Here is a 19,245-nt window from a genome sequence, read left to right as displayed (position 1 = left end):
TCTAATATGCTGATATGCTGCTCAAGAAACATTTAATGTGTACAATTGTACAAAATATTTGTGTACAATATTTTTTTTCAGGATTATTTGATGAATAGAAAGTTCAAAAGAACAGTGTTTATCTGAAATCTAATCTTTTGTAACATTATAAATGTCTTTACTGCCACTTTTGATTGATTTAATGCATCCTTGCTGAATAAAAGTATTCATTTCTTTAATTTCTTTTCAAAAAAATAAAAATAAAAATTCTTACTGACCCCAAACTTTTGAACGGTAGTGTATAATGCTACAGAAGCTTTGTATTTCAGATAAATGCTGTCATTTTGAACTTTCTATTCATTAAGGAATCCTGAAAAAAAAAAGTACACAACTGTTTTCAACATTGAAAATAATCATAAATGTTTATTGAGCATTAAAATCAGCATATTAGAATGATTTCTGAAGGATCATGTGACACTGAAGACTGGAGTAACGATGCTGAAAATTCAGCTTTGCATCACAGGAATAAATTACTTTGTCAAATATATTTAAATAGTACACAGTTATTTTAAATTGTAATAATATTTCACAATATTACTGTTTTTTACTGTATTTTTAATTAAATAAATGTAGCCTTGGTGAGCAGACGAAACTTCTTTTAAAAACATTGAAAATCTTAGTGGTTCCAAACTTTTGGACTATATATATATATATATATATATATATATATATATATATATATATATATATATATATATATATATATATATATATATATATATATATATAAAACAACAATTATAAAACCGGTTCTCATTTCTTAACTTTGTTGTCAAACCTGGTATTTTGGTATCAAGCTTCATTTTTCCCCCCATGTTCTTTTCTCTTTATCTGTCTCTCACATACTTTTCGCTTTTCCTTTTTTTTAATAGGAACTTTGAGATGTGAGAAATTGGTAATAAAAAACTTTTGATATCTTTTCTTTGCATTCATAAAGAAGCTTATAGAATTATAAAAGTGTAACAATAGGACAAGCAGCGTAAAGCAACCTTCCCACTTCTCGGTTTTACAAAATGCTTTCTTAGTTCAGCTAGCTTGATTCTCTATCCGGTGTGCTGGATTTGTTCGAGTGACTGGTTATCTCTGTATGCCCTATTTTTTTATTTTTTTTTCTCCTACTCTGAATGTAGGGTACCTCTTATGCATATAAGATTCTGGCATTTCATTAGCATGAAAAGGGTTGCATTAAGGTTTCACTGACACCTTGTGGTGGGGAGACACAGCTTGCATCCAAGCTGGTGATTGACATTCTCCCGCCTAGGTTTCAAATCCACAAGCAGGGAATGTGAAGCTAACAGACGGCACTTATGTGTCAAGCTCAGAGTTTGACACTGCGGTCACAGCATGTTTGGTGTCAACCTGTAAAGCCCGTAAGACACAGCTCCATCATGGCCCATGAGACACACTGCGGAGAGCTAGGGCTCAACTCTTCCAAGCGACACGCATGCCCTGTGGTAATGGCTCCTGCTTAATTAGCGTAAGCAGAGTGTCAGCGCCGTCAGATCAGATGCGTAATACTACACAGCTAGAGGAACTGTTGTTCAACCGTATTCATTAAAGGTAAATGACTCCATTGAGAAGTGCCTCTATGTGATTGCTGTCTGAATGCACCATTAAAGTGCCACCTTCAGATAATACATCATCATGGCATCATCAAACCGAAAATCTGTTTAGCAATCCATCACAGCAAGCATCCTTGGCAACCCCTACTTCAAACATGCGTGTTCATCTTAATATTCATATTTTGTACTAGTATACTAATGATACTTGTCGAACAATTTTTGCGTTAGCTCAAAGTCAATTGAGCCTTAATGCCTTTCACATTCCATCACATCTGCCATTGACTCATAAAATGGCATCTAGCATCATTAATTTTGCAAGATGTATGTTGTAAGCTCAGTAAACGCGTGTTTACGGCTCTCACCTCAAAACAAAATGTACTATAAGATGGTGTTATCAGAAAATCTCCTGAAGTTCAGGTCATATTTCACCACAAAATCAAATCAAATAAATAAGAAATTAGATTTTAGATTGATGAAATTCAAAAGCCCTCAGAGCATTATAATCCAAAAGTAATTCATGAGCAAACGAGATCTATAGATCAACCCGTTTAGGCATATTACAAAATGGTAAGAAAGAGAGGGATTTATAATAATTATTAGATTAATTATGGATGACGAGGGGATGACTTTGAACCAAGTTAACCTGGTTAGAAACAATTAGAGACATCAAATAGCAATAATCATAAAGAAAACTTTTACCCACTGCTCTTAGAAGCATTTAAGCTTAAAGCATTATTAATTCAAAAAGATAATTGCAACTAGAGCTGGGTGGTATGACTGTTTATAAGAGTGGAAGAAATGTAATTTTATACAGAGGTAGATACAATATATTTGCACAGCTACTTGTGGGCAAGACTGCTTTACAATATTAACATGTGAGAGCAACAAAAAACATGGAGTAATGCAAAAAACAGAGGATGTCAAACATGATTAACACAACACACATTCAGCTGATGTGCAGTCACAGGTGTTTATATCAGCTATTTCAAATGTGCCACATTCAGTCAGAATTTACAGTGTGAGCTCTCCATATTAATGTTAGATTTAGTGTTTTAAGTCTTATTTTAACTAAAGTGTTATGTAATTTGAAGCTGTTTTGATGCCAGAATAAATTTATTTTGTTAAATAACCTTGTGTTTTGTTTTTGTCCATCAAGTTCCAAGTATTGAATTCACTGGAGCATCAAATTTAGACTTTAATTGTTATTTAATATAATTAAACTTAGAAAGAAAGAAAGAAAGAAAGAAAGAAAGAAAGAAAGAAAGAAAGAAAGAAAGAAAGAAAGAAAGAAAGAAAGAGAGACTCACAATGGATGTATTTGAAAAATTGTGTAATATACATGTTATAACATTTGTAAAACCAAAGTTTCCAAATGAAACTTTGCATTAGACATTTGTCTCTGAACTCACTTGTTTCTTCCCACAGAAATGCAATGGAAGTAAAGTTTTTGTCTTTAGTAACACTCCTTATGGACTGACAGCAATCTGTGTTCATTTTTCCCCTCAAGGATGTTGATATATTTGCACACAGTGCCTCAGAGGAGTGTTAAAAGCGCAGCAGAAATAAAGTCTCTTTTTTATTGTAAAAACAGTTATTGCATACTGTTGCAACTCTAGGCCATCTTTATACATCTACTTCTTACTGCACCAGAAAAAAAGAAAATTAACAGATCCAACACTCCCAACAATATTAGAAATGCTAGGTCACAATTTTTACATAAGCTTAACACACCATTTCCAAAATTGAAAGTTAAAGTCAACATGAAACGGTGTTCACAAGCTAATTTTATTTCTGCAAATAGTCCATCCATCCATCCTTTTTAACCCTTTTATCCTTCACATGCCAAAAATTACATTCCCAAAATGAAATGGCTGCAGCTCTTGAACCCTTTGGTCTACAGGCATAGTCTCTTTTGAAAGAAAACACATGCTTCTTCTCCAGGCATTAATTATAAAGGACTTATCAGACATCAATTTAGACAACTATGAGAATATATTGAGATGAGTTAGTGAAAAAAAAAAAAAAAAAATACAATGTTAAGGTACAACAGTGTGTGCACACCCACCCCGGACTACATTATTTTTTTCCTTTCTGAAAACTGGATGTGAGCCATTATTTTCTTAGCCATCTCTGATGTAATCTGCCGGGTTTACTTTCATAAGTACACTCTATGGGAACTGCTATGGGAATACAACCCCAAGTGTGACTATTGTCGAAACTTGGTCCTGGAGGGCCACTGTCCTGCAGAGTTTAGCTCCAACTTGCCTCAACACACCTGCCTGGAAGTTTCTAGAGTTTCTAGTATGCCTAGTAAGACCTTGATTAGCTGGTTCAGGTGTGTCTAAATGGGGTTGGAGCTAAACTCTCCATGACAGTGGTTAGAGCTAAACTCTCCGTGACATTTTTGAAGGCAGCATAGATATATCCTTCGCTACCTATGATATCCCACAATTCTGTGCTTTCCAATCCATGACAGTTCAGCTAAAAAATAAATATGGGGTCTGAAAGTTGAGGTTGGTCATCAGTTTGTGAGTAAATGGAAGTTTTTGACCACTTTTGATGTTATTTCTAATATTCACTCATTTCGCCAAAGCTTGCTGTATTTTGCTGTAGATTATTAAACCATTATGCTGGTTCCACTGTGTGTAAACGCTGCCTGCAAAGTCATTGGCTCATAGGGCAGCAAAACAACAAGTCAGCTGCCTAAGCTTTCGGATGCAGCCTAGGAGATAGAGCAACTACAATACACATTGATGAACAGGTGTGACAGGTAAAAGCAATAGCATTAACTAGAAGTAGCAGGAATAACAATGAGGACCTCTAGTCACTGAAACACAACACAAACCAAATACTGACAGCACACAATCACAAGTACCATTGAGCACGGCTGGAGCATGAGAAACTCATATGCATTGTAGGCCTACTTCAAATTATTGACTGTCCACACCGTGTATCGCAACTGTTATAATTACATTTGTGTAATTATAACCTTTCATTTTCCGGAATATCTGCATTGGTTTCTATGGCAATGGTATTGCATTGGTATGCATGCACCAAAACAACAACAACAACATGGATAGGTTTGCAATACAGATGTTGTCTTATTTACAATGTGTAGCCGCCGCGCTGGACTACGTCTTCTGAGGCAGTGGCAACACGTATTCCGTGTTGTCGTCTCTGCCATTCTAAAAATTCAACTTATCTCCATTATATTGTTATTTTCTGCTCGACCGGCACTTGGCAACAACACAACTACAGTATGTTTCTGCAGCGACTTTCAACATGTTTCCTATAACAACGCCTGACATGTTCACAAAATCTGATTAGAGTGGTCAGACTTAATCGGATTTCCAGATATGCGATTTGAATAGGATTTAAATATGTATCAACATATGAACATAGCTCAAAACGGATTTGTAAGAATCACATTTTATGTTATTATTTTTATTTATTCATTTATTTTTTGCTGTTCACTCTTGCTGAATATGATCGAATTCCAATTGTACATTCACAAAAATCTGATTTGGACTAACAGTCTGAACGAGGCTAAAAATATGTACTACTATAAATTGCTTCTTGAAGAATGAGAAATGAGGAGTGATGACACGGGTGCTTCCTTATGAAGCACTTGGTGTCGCAGTGCCTCAAGGGGTGGCAGTAGCAATTAATTGGCCTGGTTATGTCCATTTACTCACAAACTGATGACCAACCTCAACTTTCAGACCCCATATTTATTTTTTTAGGATTGGAAATCACAGAATTGTGGGATATCATAGGCAGCGAAGGATATATCTATGCTGCCTTCAAAAATGTCACAGAGAGTTTAGCTCCAACCACTGTCATGGAGAGTTTAGCTCCAACCCCAATTAGACACACCTGAACCAGCTAATCAAGGTCTTACTAGGCATACTAGAAACTCTAGAAACTTCCAGGCAGGTGTGTTAAGGCAAGTTGGAGCTAAACTCTGCAGGACAGTGGCCCTCCAGGACCAAGTTTGGACACCCCTGCCTTAGACGTATGGATGTTGCTCTGGCTCCATTGCGACTCAAGGGCATGCTGAACTACCTCCTTAACAAATGGCTGATTTTAGTGCATTATGAAGACTAATACTGAGGGAGCAGATTTAATCACAGATTTTGGGTCACATGACAGCTGTTTCACCAGTGATTTTCCAGGGCTTGCTTCACATGAGACCATTTCAAGGGTGGGTCAAAACTCATGGGAGTTCATTCCTGTTGGCATTCTGTGTCCTGTGGTTTCAGTGCTAGAATTCCTACAAGAGCGTTTCTCTGTGGGCACGGCTCTGGCAACTCTTAAAGTCTATGTATATGTTGATGGTGTTAAGAAATGAATCCAAAGACCATTCTTTTGATGGCCTTAACATTCCTCAAATGCATTGGTGATTTGCAGGCCTTGTCTTTGAGTGCATCCTGAATGGATTTCGCTCCCCATTTGGTAAAAGTCTTAATGCAGTCTAAGAAAGGGATGTCCCTAAGGTTGCTTCCACTACTTTCCACTCTCAAGTTGTGGTGTTGCAGTTATTTACTTGTAACAAACTCATTTAAAGGTCTTTCGAATTGTGTGGGAAGACAGTATGTCCCGCTATAAAAAAGGCTCTAAAAGCTGCCAGGGCTAAGCATCTCTGCAAACTCATAGAAAATCACCAAAACAATAAAACAGTTTTTATTTAGATTAACAATTAAACAGACGTCACCTGAACTAAATATTCCATCACAGTTTAGTAGTAATTAAATTATGATTATTATTATTATTATTATTATTATTATTATTATTAAATTATGAATTTCTCACTAAGAAAATTTAAAGCACCAAAAATACAATTGTAAATGTAAAACCTTTGACAGTGTTTCATGATTCAGTCTCAATTATCACTCCTCAAGCACAATTGCAGTGCTTTACAACTATAGGACAAAAAGAACTGGAAACACTTTATAATAACATTCAGTTATAAGTCATTTATAAATGATTAGTTAATGATAAACTAATCATTTACAAAACATGACTATACATTCATGAATGATTTTATAAGTTTACAAGACATGGCTAGACGTTCATAAATGATTAATAAGTGGTATGCCAACGATTCACAAATGTGTTGCAAATTATCTTAAAAAAAATGTTTAAATCATGAAATAAATCAAACAGATCATTAGTAGATGGTTGATAAGTTATTAGTTGATACATTATTTATCACTTATAAATCATTTAAGTATTTATGTCAAAATTATTTTAGTATCATCTCAATAAACAATTGTTAATCAAGAACAAATGATGAACAAACCATTGGTAAATGATCAGTATATGATTTATTGATTAAGTAGTAAGCTTGTCTGTGTTCAAAAGCACATACATGCAGGTAGAGGTCTGCATTCCCGCGGCTCTCCCACGGGAAGCGCAGGACCCGATAAGATTTCTTGCTGCGCGGGATTAAATTTTGAATGAAAGGCGGATTGCCGTCGGTAACTATAGAGTTCATTAGGCGGGAGCGCGTGGTCTGACAATAACCCGGTCGCTCCCGAGATGCTTTGACATCAGCGCATATGTGCTTGAACTTGAAGTGAATAAAACTTTCTGCAGTGGTGGCGTTCACACAGTCACCAGTTCCCTGTCCTGAGAAACCTGTGTTCTTTGCATTAGAGGCGTTCTGAAACAGTCGTCAGTCAGCGTCATTCTGTTCTTGCGTGGATGTTAAAAAAGATTTCATTTTGCAGTATAGCTAGTAAGCCAACAGTTTTCCTTTATGTAATTTTGGCTTAGCCTATAGTTTTGAGTGACATGTTATAGGCTATTTAATTTAGCTTATTTTTCTCTGTGATATTTAGCCTATTATTCTTTGTGACATTTTTTTCTCTGACATTTGTTAGGGTGTTGACAGCATCATAGACAAATAACAAATACTTGTATATATGCAACATTTTATATTTGTTATCCCCAGTCACTCGCTTTCTTTAGGGGAAGTTTAAACGCAATGCAAGATTCTGGAAACGATCTTTAGCAGGACCCGTCAGGTCGGGAAGAAAATCACTATATGCGGATAGCGGGTGAACACGGAGTGAATTTTAGGCGGGAGCGGGTTCGTGCGGAATAGAACCATTGCGGGAACGGGCGGGAGCGGGATGAAAAAAACAGTCCCACGCAGACCTCTACATGCAGGTAAGCTAAAGCACTATTTTTAAGAAGAGTAATTTATTTGTTTTGAAGTGTATAAACATTTATAAATGCCTTACAGTCAGGTGATTCCAGTGGGCTATGTTAAATCCTTTCACTCATCAGCACAGACTTGTGTTCTGTGTGGAGTGTGTGGGATCTAGTGATAAAGTCACCCTCTGAACCGGTTTTACCTTCCAGTGAAGCTCACATCAGGTGCACAGAGTTAAACACTCCATGTGTGTCAGAGAAGATAGCTGTCTATACCCTCACCAGTCAGCACTTACACTGCAGTACACACTACAAAGTGTTTAACGCCTGTTATAGATGACGTGTAAATGCAGAGCATAGAGGGTGTGGGGGAGATGGAGAGATATGTCACAATATTGTAAGTCTTTTCGTTTTAAACCAAGCAGGAGAATGAATATCACACAAGAAGCAACGTGCAAACTTTGCGCAAGAGTTATGCCGGTTAAAGCTTGAGTCAGTAGGCTATTCAAAGTGAAAGTAAAAAGTGACGGAGCTGCCTGACGCTGCATTAACGGAGCATATTCTCTCAGAGACGAATTTCAACATAATATGCTGATAACGGTATATAACTGTCTTAATTTATTCCATTATTCCTCTTGTGGCCCGTACATATAGTGAAACAAATGAGAATAATAGTATTTCGTGTTAAACAGCTTGTTTTTATAAAGTCAGTGCTTGAAGTAGCTGTTAATTTTCATTGATGACTGCAGTCAGTGTTAAGAAATATTACAGACTGTTAATAATTTAAATTATAGGCCTATAATTCATTGTATAATAGACCTAAAAATTTTCAAAGATGAGCTAATAGCCTAATATTTTATTATCCTCACAGAACGTCAGTTAGGCCTATGCGGTGATGCGCTATGAAATTATTGCGGGGCAAATTTATTATAATATTAATTTAATAATAAAAGTAGCCTAACCTAATAGAAATAATAATAGACAGAAGAATGTAACAAGCCTACATTAATTGGAAATGCCAAATCCTCTTAATATTGTCAATATTTGATGCTTTTGACAATATCTCTGGCTATCGTCAATGCATGATCATCATCTGTTGGCGCAACCCGGGTTATCGCGGGAGCCTCCCCCAACACGCGAACTCCGCAGTGTGTGCCCTGCATGCCCGTCCGCTACGCCACTGACTCAAGGATAGATCAATACTGTTCGTGATCAAGTTTACAGTCTCCAGAGTGATACTGGATACGGCAGTAATGTGTCACAGTTCCCGTGTGTCCCGGACTCCATTTCCCTTAATCCTCCTGTTCTCCTCACCTGCACTCACTTCCCTCGTCATCTCCCCATCAGCACTCATCACCTGCACCTGGACTCCATCATCAACACATCCTTTTATATGGACTCACTCCCTTCACTCCTTGTCTGTCCCTAATGTTAACTTATGTGTTTTTGGTTGTACCTTCTCCCTTGGTGTCAAAAAATGCCTGTTTATTGTGGATCTCCGTGAACAGCTCATCTCTGTAACCACTACACGTAACAGAAGGACAGACCAAAACCGCCGGAGATCCACATAGAGGATGGGTATCTTCCTGGTCCCTGTATCCCCAACGGCTCGCATTCCTGTGGCTCCTGCTCCCCCACAGCCTCTCACGCCCACATCTGCGGCTAACAGGCTCATCGGACTGTTCCAGGTTGGACGTTCGCTGGAGAGGTATGTGGAGGAGTTCGTAGAGCTTGCTTATTTGACTAACTGGTCGGATGCTCGTTTGATCACCCTGTTTCTGGACGGACTGGAGGAGACCACAATCCGCTTTGATGAACCTGACGATTATTTTTCCTTAAAAGATACTATTAATCTAATTTTGTATTTAAACGGCTCCAATTTCCTTGTTGACAAGGTTCAGGATGTTAAGTGTTCATCTCGTCCAGTCCTCCCAGAGACACGGGTGGCCTGGCCAGTTGGTCAACCTCCGTCTTCCTCCGCATGCCTCTCCAGTGAATTGTTTTCCTGTGTTACGCTGGACCCACACACCTCCGCTGGGTCCAGAAAGCGGAGGAGAAGGAAGAGGAAAACCTCAGAGCCCTCTCCAGTCTCCACCGCCGAGCAAGCTTCTCCAATCCCCACCGAGCCCTCTGCTCCAACCTCTCACAAGCCGCCAAGGGATGCGGTCTGGTTAATAGACTTTTGGACTGAGCCAGTAGCTGCCAACGAGTCCGCTCCAGTAGCTGCCAACGAGTCCGCTCCAGTAGCTGCTAACGAGTCCATCTCCAGTAGCTGCCAACGAGTCAGTATCTCCAGTAGCTGCCAACGAGCCAGTATCTCCAGTAGCTGCCAACGAGCCAGTATCTCCAGTAGCTGCCAACGAGCCAGCATCTCCAGTAGCTGCCTACGGGCCAGTATCTCCAGTCTGTGCCGCTGAGCCAGTATCTCCAGTCTCCGCCGCCGAGCCAGTATCTCCAGTCTCAGCCGCAGAGCCAGTATCTCCAGTCTCAGCCGCAGAGCCAGTATCTCCAGTCTCAGCCGCAGAGCCAGTATCTCCAGTCTCAGCCGCCGAGCCAGTATCTCCAGTCTCAGCAGCCGAGCCAGTATCTCCAGTCTCTGCCGAGCCAGTATCTCCAGTCTCTGCCGAGCCCTCTGCTCCAGCCGCCGCCGCCGAGCCCTCTGCTCCAGCTGCTCCAGCCACCGCTGAACCAGCCGCTCCAGCCTGTCATGAGCCCACTGCCGGTGCCCACGAGCCCACTCCAGCCCACGCTGCCACTCCAGTTGAGCCTACCCTAAAACTCCCCAAGTATTTTTTTTTGGGGGGGGGCCAGTACCTGTGGGTGGGGATCTCCTGGGCGGGGTTTCGGGGTCGCCAGAGCCCACCAAGGCTCCAGACCCACAATGGCTGCCCTCAGACATTGACCCACAATGGCCGCCCTCGGACATTGACCCGCAATGGCCACCCTCGGACATTGACCCGCAATGGCCGCCCTCGGACATTGACCCTTCATGGCCTGCTGCAGCTCCTGACCCACCATAGCCTGCTGCAGCTCCTGACCCACCATGGCCTTCTGCAGTTCCTGACCCTCCATGGCCGCCCACGGCCTCTGACCCTCCATGGCCGCCCACTGCCTCTGACCCTCCATGGCCGCCCACGGCCTCTGACCCGCCATGGCCTGCCGAAGCTCCTGACCCACCATGGCTCATGGATCCACCCTGGAGAGCTCCACTCCAGTCCGCTCCTCTCCCTGCACCTGCATGAGGTCTCCAGACAAGAAAGCCCCCCCCAAACCCCCTCAACCCCCAACCCCAAAACTCCACCTATGTTCTGCTACATTAGGAAAAGCAATTTTCTCACAACAATGTATACGTATTGTTAAAGTTTACTTTGATAAAAGAAAACCATTGTAAAAATTGATGAAAAATCAGTTCACCTCCAAAAAATAACTATCGTATCTTACATAAATGCAATGTGCTGCTTATTGTTGCTAATTATCATACTGTTATGTATGGAATGGGTCACATTTTCTAGTCCATGAGCCTATCTGTCTTTATGTAAATCATTGAATCAACCACTGATACTTAAAAGTATTCTACATCTACAATATCCATTTTCCCTGGGCCTGTGCACTTTGTTTTTGTCTCTCTCATAATCGTCTCTTAATCCATTTGACAAAAGCTCCAAAATTCTTCCCAATACATCCTTCTAACAGCTCTCTCTAGGAAACATAAATTGACCCTTGACTGTTTCAAGAACTGCATTTGTGCTCCTATTAGACATTTCTAACAGGAATTTCACAAGAGTCTCTTCTTTTAGCTGCATCTGACAGTCACTAGACCCACCGCACATTATATAAGATATTGTTGTGTAATTTATATTTCAAGAAAGTGCAGTCAGAAAAAAATGATAATAAAACACTTCCTGTCTCCTGTGTGGGGGTATTCATGGGGTCTGAGTATCTGACACAGGGCCTCCACTCATGGAAAAACAGAGAGAAAAAACTTCAATAATTGACATCTATATCTTTTACAAAAAAAACAAAAAGCCATAAAAATACATGTGATCATGTATATATGGCCAAAACAAAGACATCATACAACGATTGTGACAGGAAGCATGGAGCATAGGCCTCACCTCATCTTCAGGTTGCCCGGCTGTGGTTGTCCATCATAGATAGAGACAATGTCAAAGTCCTCCTCCAGAGCAAAGGTGTGGAATGACAACTGTATCCTATTCCGCTCTCCCGTGACTATGATCCATGTACAGTTGGCATAGTTTGGGTAGCCGTGGGGAAAGCCAGGACTCTCTATAGTTCCATTGAGACCTTGTATCAGGCCACCACAAGTCTGACCTGAGGACACAAAAACAGGAATTTACCTCCATTTGTACATTGCACATTTTCTGCATTTGCAAACTTTTAAACTGTATACAGTGCACAGCATAAATGAGTACACCCCCTCTGAAACTTCTGAAAGTCAGCAATTACTCAATTACTTAGAAAACATGTTAGGGTTTTTAGAGATATAATGTTCCAGAAAGTCTGCTGAATCAATTACCAAAGAAGCATGTCAAAATTATTCAGGAAAATAAGATTTTCTTATCAAGATGATAAAATGTTGTGCAGCAAAAATGAGTACACCCTCCTGAAGGTTACTAAATAATTGTTTTTTTTTTTTTTAAAGATAAGTAATTTCTTGACAATTAAAAGTGTTACTGTATATAGCCCACTGAATCATTCTCAGACTTAATGCTGACAACAATGGAACCACTTGGGAGTGAACTGTCATGAGACTTATTTCTTAGCACGAAAGAGGACAGTGGTACAAGAGGATTACCAAATCATTGTTTTAAGTGTGAAAATATAGCAAAAGTAACACAGAAATTCAAAAATATTGGATTTGTGACAAGGACCCTGAAATAATCAGGCCTTCATTTTAAGCTTTCATTTAGTGATGAGGGATTTTTTTGCTAGACAAAGAGCAGGAGAAATACCAAGCAAGTGTCTCAGAGCCAGCAAAAGCTATGAAAAGAGTGACTTTTTATCTCACAGAGTAAGATGCAGCCTGCAGAAATAACATGCATGGCTGTTGTTCTCACTGGAACTACCTACTGTAGCCAAAGCACAATAAAGTCAGTTAGCCATTTCCAAAGCCCATATTTACAAAATATAGATTCTGGGAATCAATACTCTGGTCTTATGAGACCAAATCAATCATTTTGGATCTAACAGCATCCAAAATGTTATGGTGTTGCTAGAGGAGGAGTACAGTGAGAAGTGCCTGGTTCCTACAATAAAGTTCAGTGGTAGTAAAGCTCTTATATAGGGATGAATGAGTGCTGAAGGTGTGGGGGAAGTTGTGCTTTATTAATGCTGTCATGAATTCCCACACCACTGTGTAATTTAATACACAAACTTGAAACTGAAGATGTTCCCCTTTCCTCATTCCCTGCATTGTTGGGCATTTTTTCAACATGACAATGAGGATATGCATTCTCCCAAAGTGAAAAACCTTCTGTGGACATGTATTGCACTCTTAACACTCTTGACCACCTGTGTTGAGCAACATTCCCCATTAAAGATCAGGGCATTTAAGGAGCTCATTATCCAGGAGTTAAAGGGTCATGAAACCCCAAAACACTTTTTTTGAGATGTAAACAGATATGTATAGGCTGCACATCATTGAAAACACTAAAGGTACTCATTAATGTTATTCATGAGTGAAAAATAGTTATTTTTGCATTTTTCAGAGCGATTTCTGTCTTCCTGTTTGAAAAGCTGAGTCGGAGCAACGTCACAAAATCTGACGTCATCGTGTACTTTTGAACATGCTGACGTAGATTCTCGACATATATTCATGACATAAAGCTCATTCAATCCAATCACTGCACTGTAGTATGCATACGATTATAATTGCAGTATTATGCATGAGGAAGTATCACTTCTCTCGCCTCAGTCTCTTGTCATTCAGACATATCGTTGGTGTTCTTTTCCTCAGTGCTACAACACAATGTGTTTTCCTGCGACGCGACCAGAGCAGAGGTTTGTCTGCATGTGGATTGTTTTGCTGTAATCTACCAGCACAAATGGAAAATATGTTCGCGTGAGATCGCATTACAGCGGAGAATTCAAATGTCACAAAAGTGCTGTTCATTCACCTCTGCCTGCTCTAGCTGCGTTCAAACGCACGAGCCGTATAGGCTATGTTTCCTTCAGCACAGCAGCACGTGTTGTTTGTATCATTTCTGCAATCCATAATTTAAACAAAATTGGCTAATTTACTTATTTTATGGCTATTAATGACCTATATTTCTCAGTTTTTATTATGTATATGTTTAATACATTTTAGTTTTGCCATCTTTCCATGAATTGTATTAGTGATCATAAAGAAAATACATCTTTTGTATTTGTTCAGAGGAGGTGTACTCATTTATGCTGTGCACATATGTATATCTGCTAAGATTTTTAATTAAATTTAAAAAAGTTAGAAAGTGAGAAAGGTACAGGTCATTGCTATTCCATATGTGTACTTTTGGATATATACGTGTATAGCACATCCTTAGTATATTCTTTTAAAGTATAATATTTCGGTAATAATTATAAAAAACTCTTTAAAAGTATGCTAAAGTTTACATATTTTTTAAAAAGTGTACACCTTATACAATAGATCATAAAAGAAACAACTTTCCTTATGGTTGGCTTCACTTTTTTGACCTTTCCCCTCTAACCACTTGCAGCTCCATTCTGATATGTTCAGAAGTAAATGTATTACATATACTACACACTATGGAAGTTTAAAGTGGTTATGAATGCCAATATGGGACAAGCTCAGAGTAGAATGTGTGAACTGTGTTGCCACAGCCAGTAAGCATAATTCTGTTTGTCCTGGTGGAAAGGGGAAAAAAAAGCCCAAAATCAATTCTCTTTTTAAAGACATAATCTATCATTTAGCAGCCTGTGTGAGGGGACAACAGTTTTAAAAACTTAATATTATATGTTAACATTACTTTTTTCATACAAAGATTTGTTTTGGAAGATATCAAATACAGTGTGTGCCTTTTTCCCACTTTGGTCAAAAAAAAAAAAAAAAAAAAAAAAAAAAATATATATATATATATATATATATATATATATATATATATATATATATATATATATATATATATATATATATCATTGTAAAACTTATTGTTGTTGTTGTTTGTGTTGTTGTTACAATTGATAAAACATAGCTAAGTACCAGAGTTGTTTTCTTATACAGGCGCATAAATAAATTAGAAAAAATATTAAATAAATATATATATATATATATATATATATATATATATATATAAAAAAAATTAAATAAAATAACAAAAATTAAAAAGAAACATGCAAGGGTTGGCTTTGTATGGAACTTTGTGAATGATGGGCATTCAAATTAAGTGGCACAAATTGTATTAATGTCAGATAAGACTTCAAGTATTAAAAATAATTTTAATAGGTACTGCTAGTTGGAATTCAAACTATACACCAGTGAGAGCCATGCAAGTATTTTTAGAGCATGGTGAGTCGAACCAACAACATCAAAAAAGCAATGGGCTTCATTAAAGGTGTAGGTGTATAAAGCTCAATAAACAGAGATTATATCATTGTCCTTTCAACCTCTCCTATTTTTCTGCTGAAAGCAAAATAAGGCAAAATCGTTCCACCCTCAGTCAGGCACCATTAGCAAACGTTAAATAATGCTTGTGAGTGTATCTGCATATAGATGTTGTCATTGATTTCAATTTACTCTTGTTTTGATTCCTCAGCAGGGCTTTGTGTCAATATCAAGTCATGCATTGCTGATTATGGCTGGTGAAGTGCACACTTTTGTAGACCTCAGTAAAGCCCAATGACTCTGACGAGCTGGGAATGAAACAAGCTTGACTCTCAAGGAAGTGGCATATGAATGAATGAATGAATGAATGAATCAGGCCTGTGCTGATATAAATCTGTTCTATTAGATCTATTTCAATAGAAATGGCATTGAAGGCACGATATACATTTTTGGGGGACAAAACCACAAGAACAATACTATATATTTTGTTGACAGTATGTACTCACATTATCCCAGACCAAATGTCATCCAGCTTTTATTCTAATATTTTATTCTTTATTCTAATAAATAAACCATGGAGTGTTGGCTTAATGTCTGATGAATAAGGTACACAGTACTTTGGGAGTTCCAAAGTCATCATCCGATTGGTTCTCCATTATAGAAATAGAATAGATCTACTTCGATTTTTTTGCTTATGCATTTACTCAATAAGGTATATTTCAATTTCACAGCTTTAAAATGTACTCAGCATTTTTAAGCAGTTTAATTGTTTTACGTTTTTAGAGTACAATCGACATCAGACTCCATCAAAGACAATACATCAGCAAGATCACCAGATGTTGAGTAAATGACAACATTAGCTAAATTAGCTATGATTAAGCAGTACGAACAGCAGCAGAACAGTCGAATGGGGGCTCAGAACAAGGATTTGCAAACAGCAGGGCGAAATAAAGCAGGTGTTTCTATACCAGCAGATTTCAGAGTGAAAAAGTTGACAGTACACAGATGGAATGTGGCGTCTCTGTGAAATGTTGACACTCATTGAGCATACAAAATATGGCTAAAGATGAGCACAATTTATCTCAGCCATCTGTAATTCATGGCATTTTCATTCAGTTTGGGTTGTATATAAGAAATTACTAATATATATATATATATATATATATATATATATATATATATATATATATATATATATATATATATATATATATATTATTAAAAAAATAGCATCTACTTTATACAGTATATGACCATTTCTGTAGTGGTGTTCAAACATCTGTGCTAGTAGGAAACAGCAGTTTGTTTTGTAACCCTAAAACAAGCAAGAGTGGAAAATGATCATCAAAACATAATTTCATGTCACTTTTTTATATAATCTGGACTTAAGTAAAACATATCCAAAGGAATTTTTGAATTTTTTTTTTATTTAGTTTGGATGATACTGTATGAATTGTATAAAATAACTAGAGAATTGGATGACTACAATCAGCTTGAAAATGCTATCTCATGAAACAATGGCGAATTTAAAGGTAGGCTATATGTTATTTAATGAGTCAGTCATTAAAGTCAGGTGGTTAAAAGCTTATTCAATTCTAGTGAGCACTCACACGTAAAATCTGAGCCGTGAGGCTTCTGTATATTTGCGAGCTTGCGTCCAGTTTTGTGCTAGAGTGAAATAAATCTGTCTGCGAGTGGAGAGATCCGTTCATGGATGAGTTCTCGCATTTCAATAATGCACTCTCGACAATTATCATTAAAATAATGCCATAGAATCGGCCTCAAATGAACTATAAAAACAAGAAGAAAGTTGTGTCTGAAAGCTGCAATCGTTTTTCTTTATTATTGGTTAAAATGAATGGAGAATATCTCATGTTTTTCCATGGGTGCTCAGGATCGGCACCTATGCTCTCATTGGCTGTAGCTCATCGCGACACGTGACATCACAGGATGTCGAGTCAGCCGACAGCTCCAGATATATGGCATGCTAGATATTTGTCTAGGTGTCGGCGAGCGTCTTAGATGTGTCGTTGAGTAGTTCACACATAAAGATTCCCGAGAGTTGATCACTCACTGATTTGTCCCCAAACACAGCCCGACCAGTCGGTGAGCTTGTTAACTTGCAAATCTGGCTTAAATCATGCTTAAAATCCTGTAGTGTGAACTTGACATAAGGTGCTTATGTTCACACACAGTTTGCTATTTACAAGATTAACAGCCACAGGCGAAATGCAACTAAAAAGTGGCCCTGGATTCCCTTTCATAGATTCAACAAGACGCTGTGTCAGTAGCTTCATTTGTTCAGGGTGAAACACTATGGTGTTATGCAAGTGTGTGCTGCCATGTGCTCGCTTTGTTAGAAGTGCAGACACACATGATAAAAGTGTCAAGTATGGGTCAGATGGACACTCTTTCCCCAAGTGGTAAGGAAGCGTGGCCCTCTCTGGCTTCTACAGAACTTTTAGATGTAGTTTCTTGGGCCGTGGACAAATGAAAACTGGTCTGGTCTTGGAAGCAACCTTTTTCGATATGGATTACTAATCCCGGTACCACCATTTCCAAGTTGGTGGAACACAGGTATGCCAAAATACTGGCAGTTGCTTGCAGATGCATGCTGCTGTTCTCTTACCATCTGTTTTGTCTTGGAAGTCACAATCTATATTGCTGTCTAAGCCCTTCAGAGCCTGGTTTGTCCTACATTTATGTTTTGGTCCATATCCAGAAATTATGGTGGACCTGCACCCTGAGACGACCACAACACAGCCCCTGCTCTAGAGACCCCTGCAAAGATCTTGTCCACTAGACAGGCCTCGGCATAGATCCTCAGAATATTTCCAACTGCACTGACAGTATTGGATAAGAACTGAACTGACACCACTTTTCTCCAGAGCTGCTTTATAGCTGAATTGAACTCATTCCATAATTAATTGATGAACTTTACAGTTATTGAACCAAACTGAATCAACACTTAAATGACATAATATTTTCTTTTTTTAGAGCCGCTTTACAGCAGAATTAAATTCTGTTTGCATCACTGACCATCGTTTGCTTTAAAACAATCTGTATTGTAGAGCCCTGTGCGGGACTGTTTTCTTAAAAGAACCAACGAAGAAATGCCTCCTTCTCTAAAGGGAATGCAGATTTCGCAACCAGTATTTTCTAGTGCCAAAGAAGGATGGTGGCCTGCATCTGTTGCTGGACCTGCATCTCCTGAAATTCACTTTGAGGAAGTGGAGTTTCTGAATGTTGATGCAGAAACATATTATGACCCAGATTTGACCAGGAGTACAATAGATCTCAAGGATGCTTATTTCAATTTTCAGATCATCTCCAAACACAGGAAGTTCCTCTCGTTTGCTTTTGGGGGCAAAGCTTTTCTGGTTCTTCATTTTGGCCAGGCTTTGGCACCTTATTCCTTCACAAAGTGCATGGTCGCTGCTCTGGCTCCACTAAAGCCGCCATCAGAACCATCAGAACAGTGTTTTGGGTCTACTGGGTCTCATGGCAGCTGCCTCACAGGTAATATCACTGGGCCTACTTCATATGATACTGTTTCAGTTATGGGTTAACAGTACTGGAATTTGTCTGCTTAATAAGGGTTATGTGCAGGTGCTGTGTGACCCTTTAGCAATGGAAACAACCCCAGTTCCTGACTCAGAGATGCCTCCTTAGTAGGTTGGAGCACTGTTTTTCAAGGTCGCCATCCTACGGTATCTAAGGGCAATCATCTCATGTGGCATATAAATAGCCTGGAGATGATGGCAGTTGTTGGCTTTGATCCACTTCCTACCGGGCATCCAAGGATGTCATGTGAGTGTCAGAATGGACAACATGTTGGTTGTCTCATTGTCATATGTGATCAAATCTCTTGTCTCAAGGGGAAATGCATTTGCACCCCATGGGGTTTAATGCAGCGTATTCTGC

The 19,245-nt window shown here is 38.7% G+C and overlaps 1 protein-coding gene across 2 annotated transcripts in view; it reads right to left on the bottom strand.

The window, feature by feature from the left end:
* Window positions 1–19,245, bottom strand: part of LOC125277427 (CUB and sushi domain-containing protein 1-like) — a 750,178-nt gene that overhangs the window by 468,511 nt on the left and 262,422 nt on the right. For both annotated transcript variants that reach the window (XM_048205771.1, XM_048205772.1), the window contains exon 2: window positions 11,876–12,092. In XM_048205771.1, the coding sequence (XP_048061728.1) occupies window positions 11,876–12,092 (217 nt within the window). The remainder of the gene's footprint in view (window positions 1–11,875; window positions 12,093–19,245) is intronic.

This window comes from Megalobrama amblycephala, linkage group LG10 (genome assembly GCF_018812025.1).
Source record: "Megalobrama amblycephala isolate DHTTF-2021 linkage group LG10, ASM1881202v1, whole genome shotgun sequence".
In the NCBI taxonomy this organism is placed as follows: Eukaryota; Metazoa; Chordata; class Actinopteri; order Cypriniformes; family Xenocyprididae; genus Megalobrama; species Megalobrama amblycephala.
The sequence above is the reverse complement of the archived record's forward strand: the minus strand, read 5'-3'. Positions and strand labels throughout refer to the sequence as shown.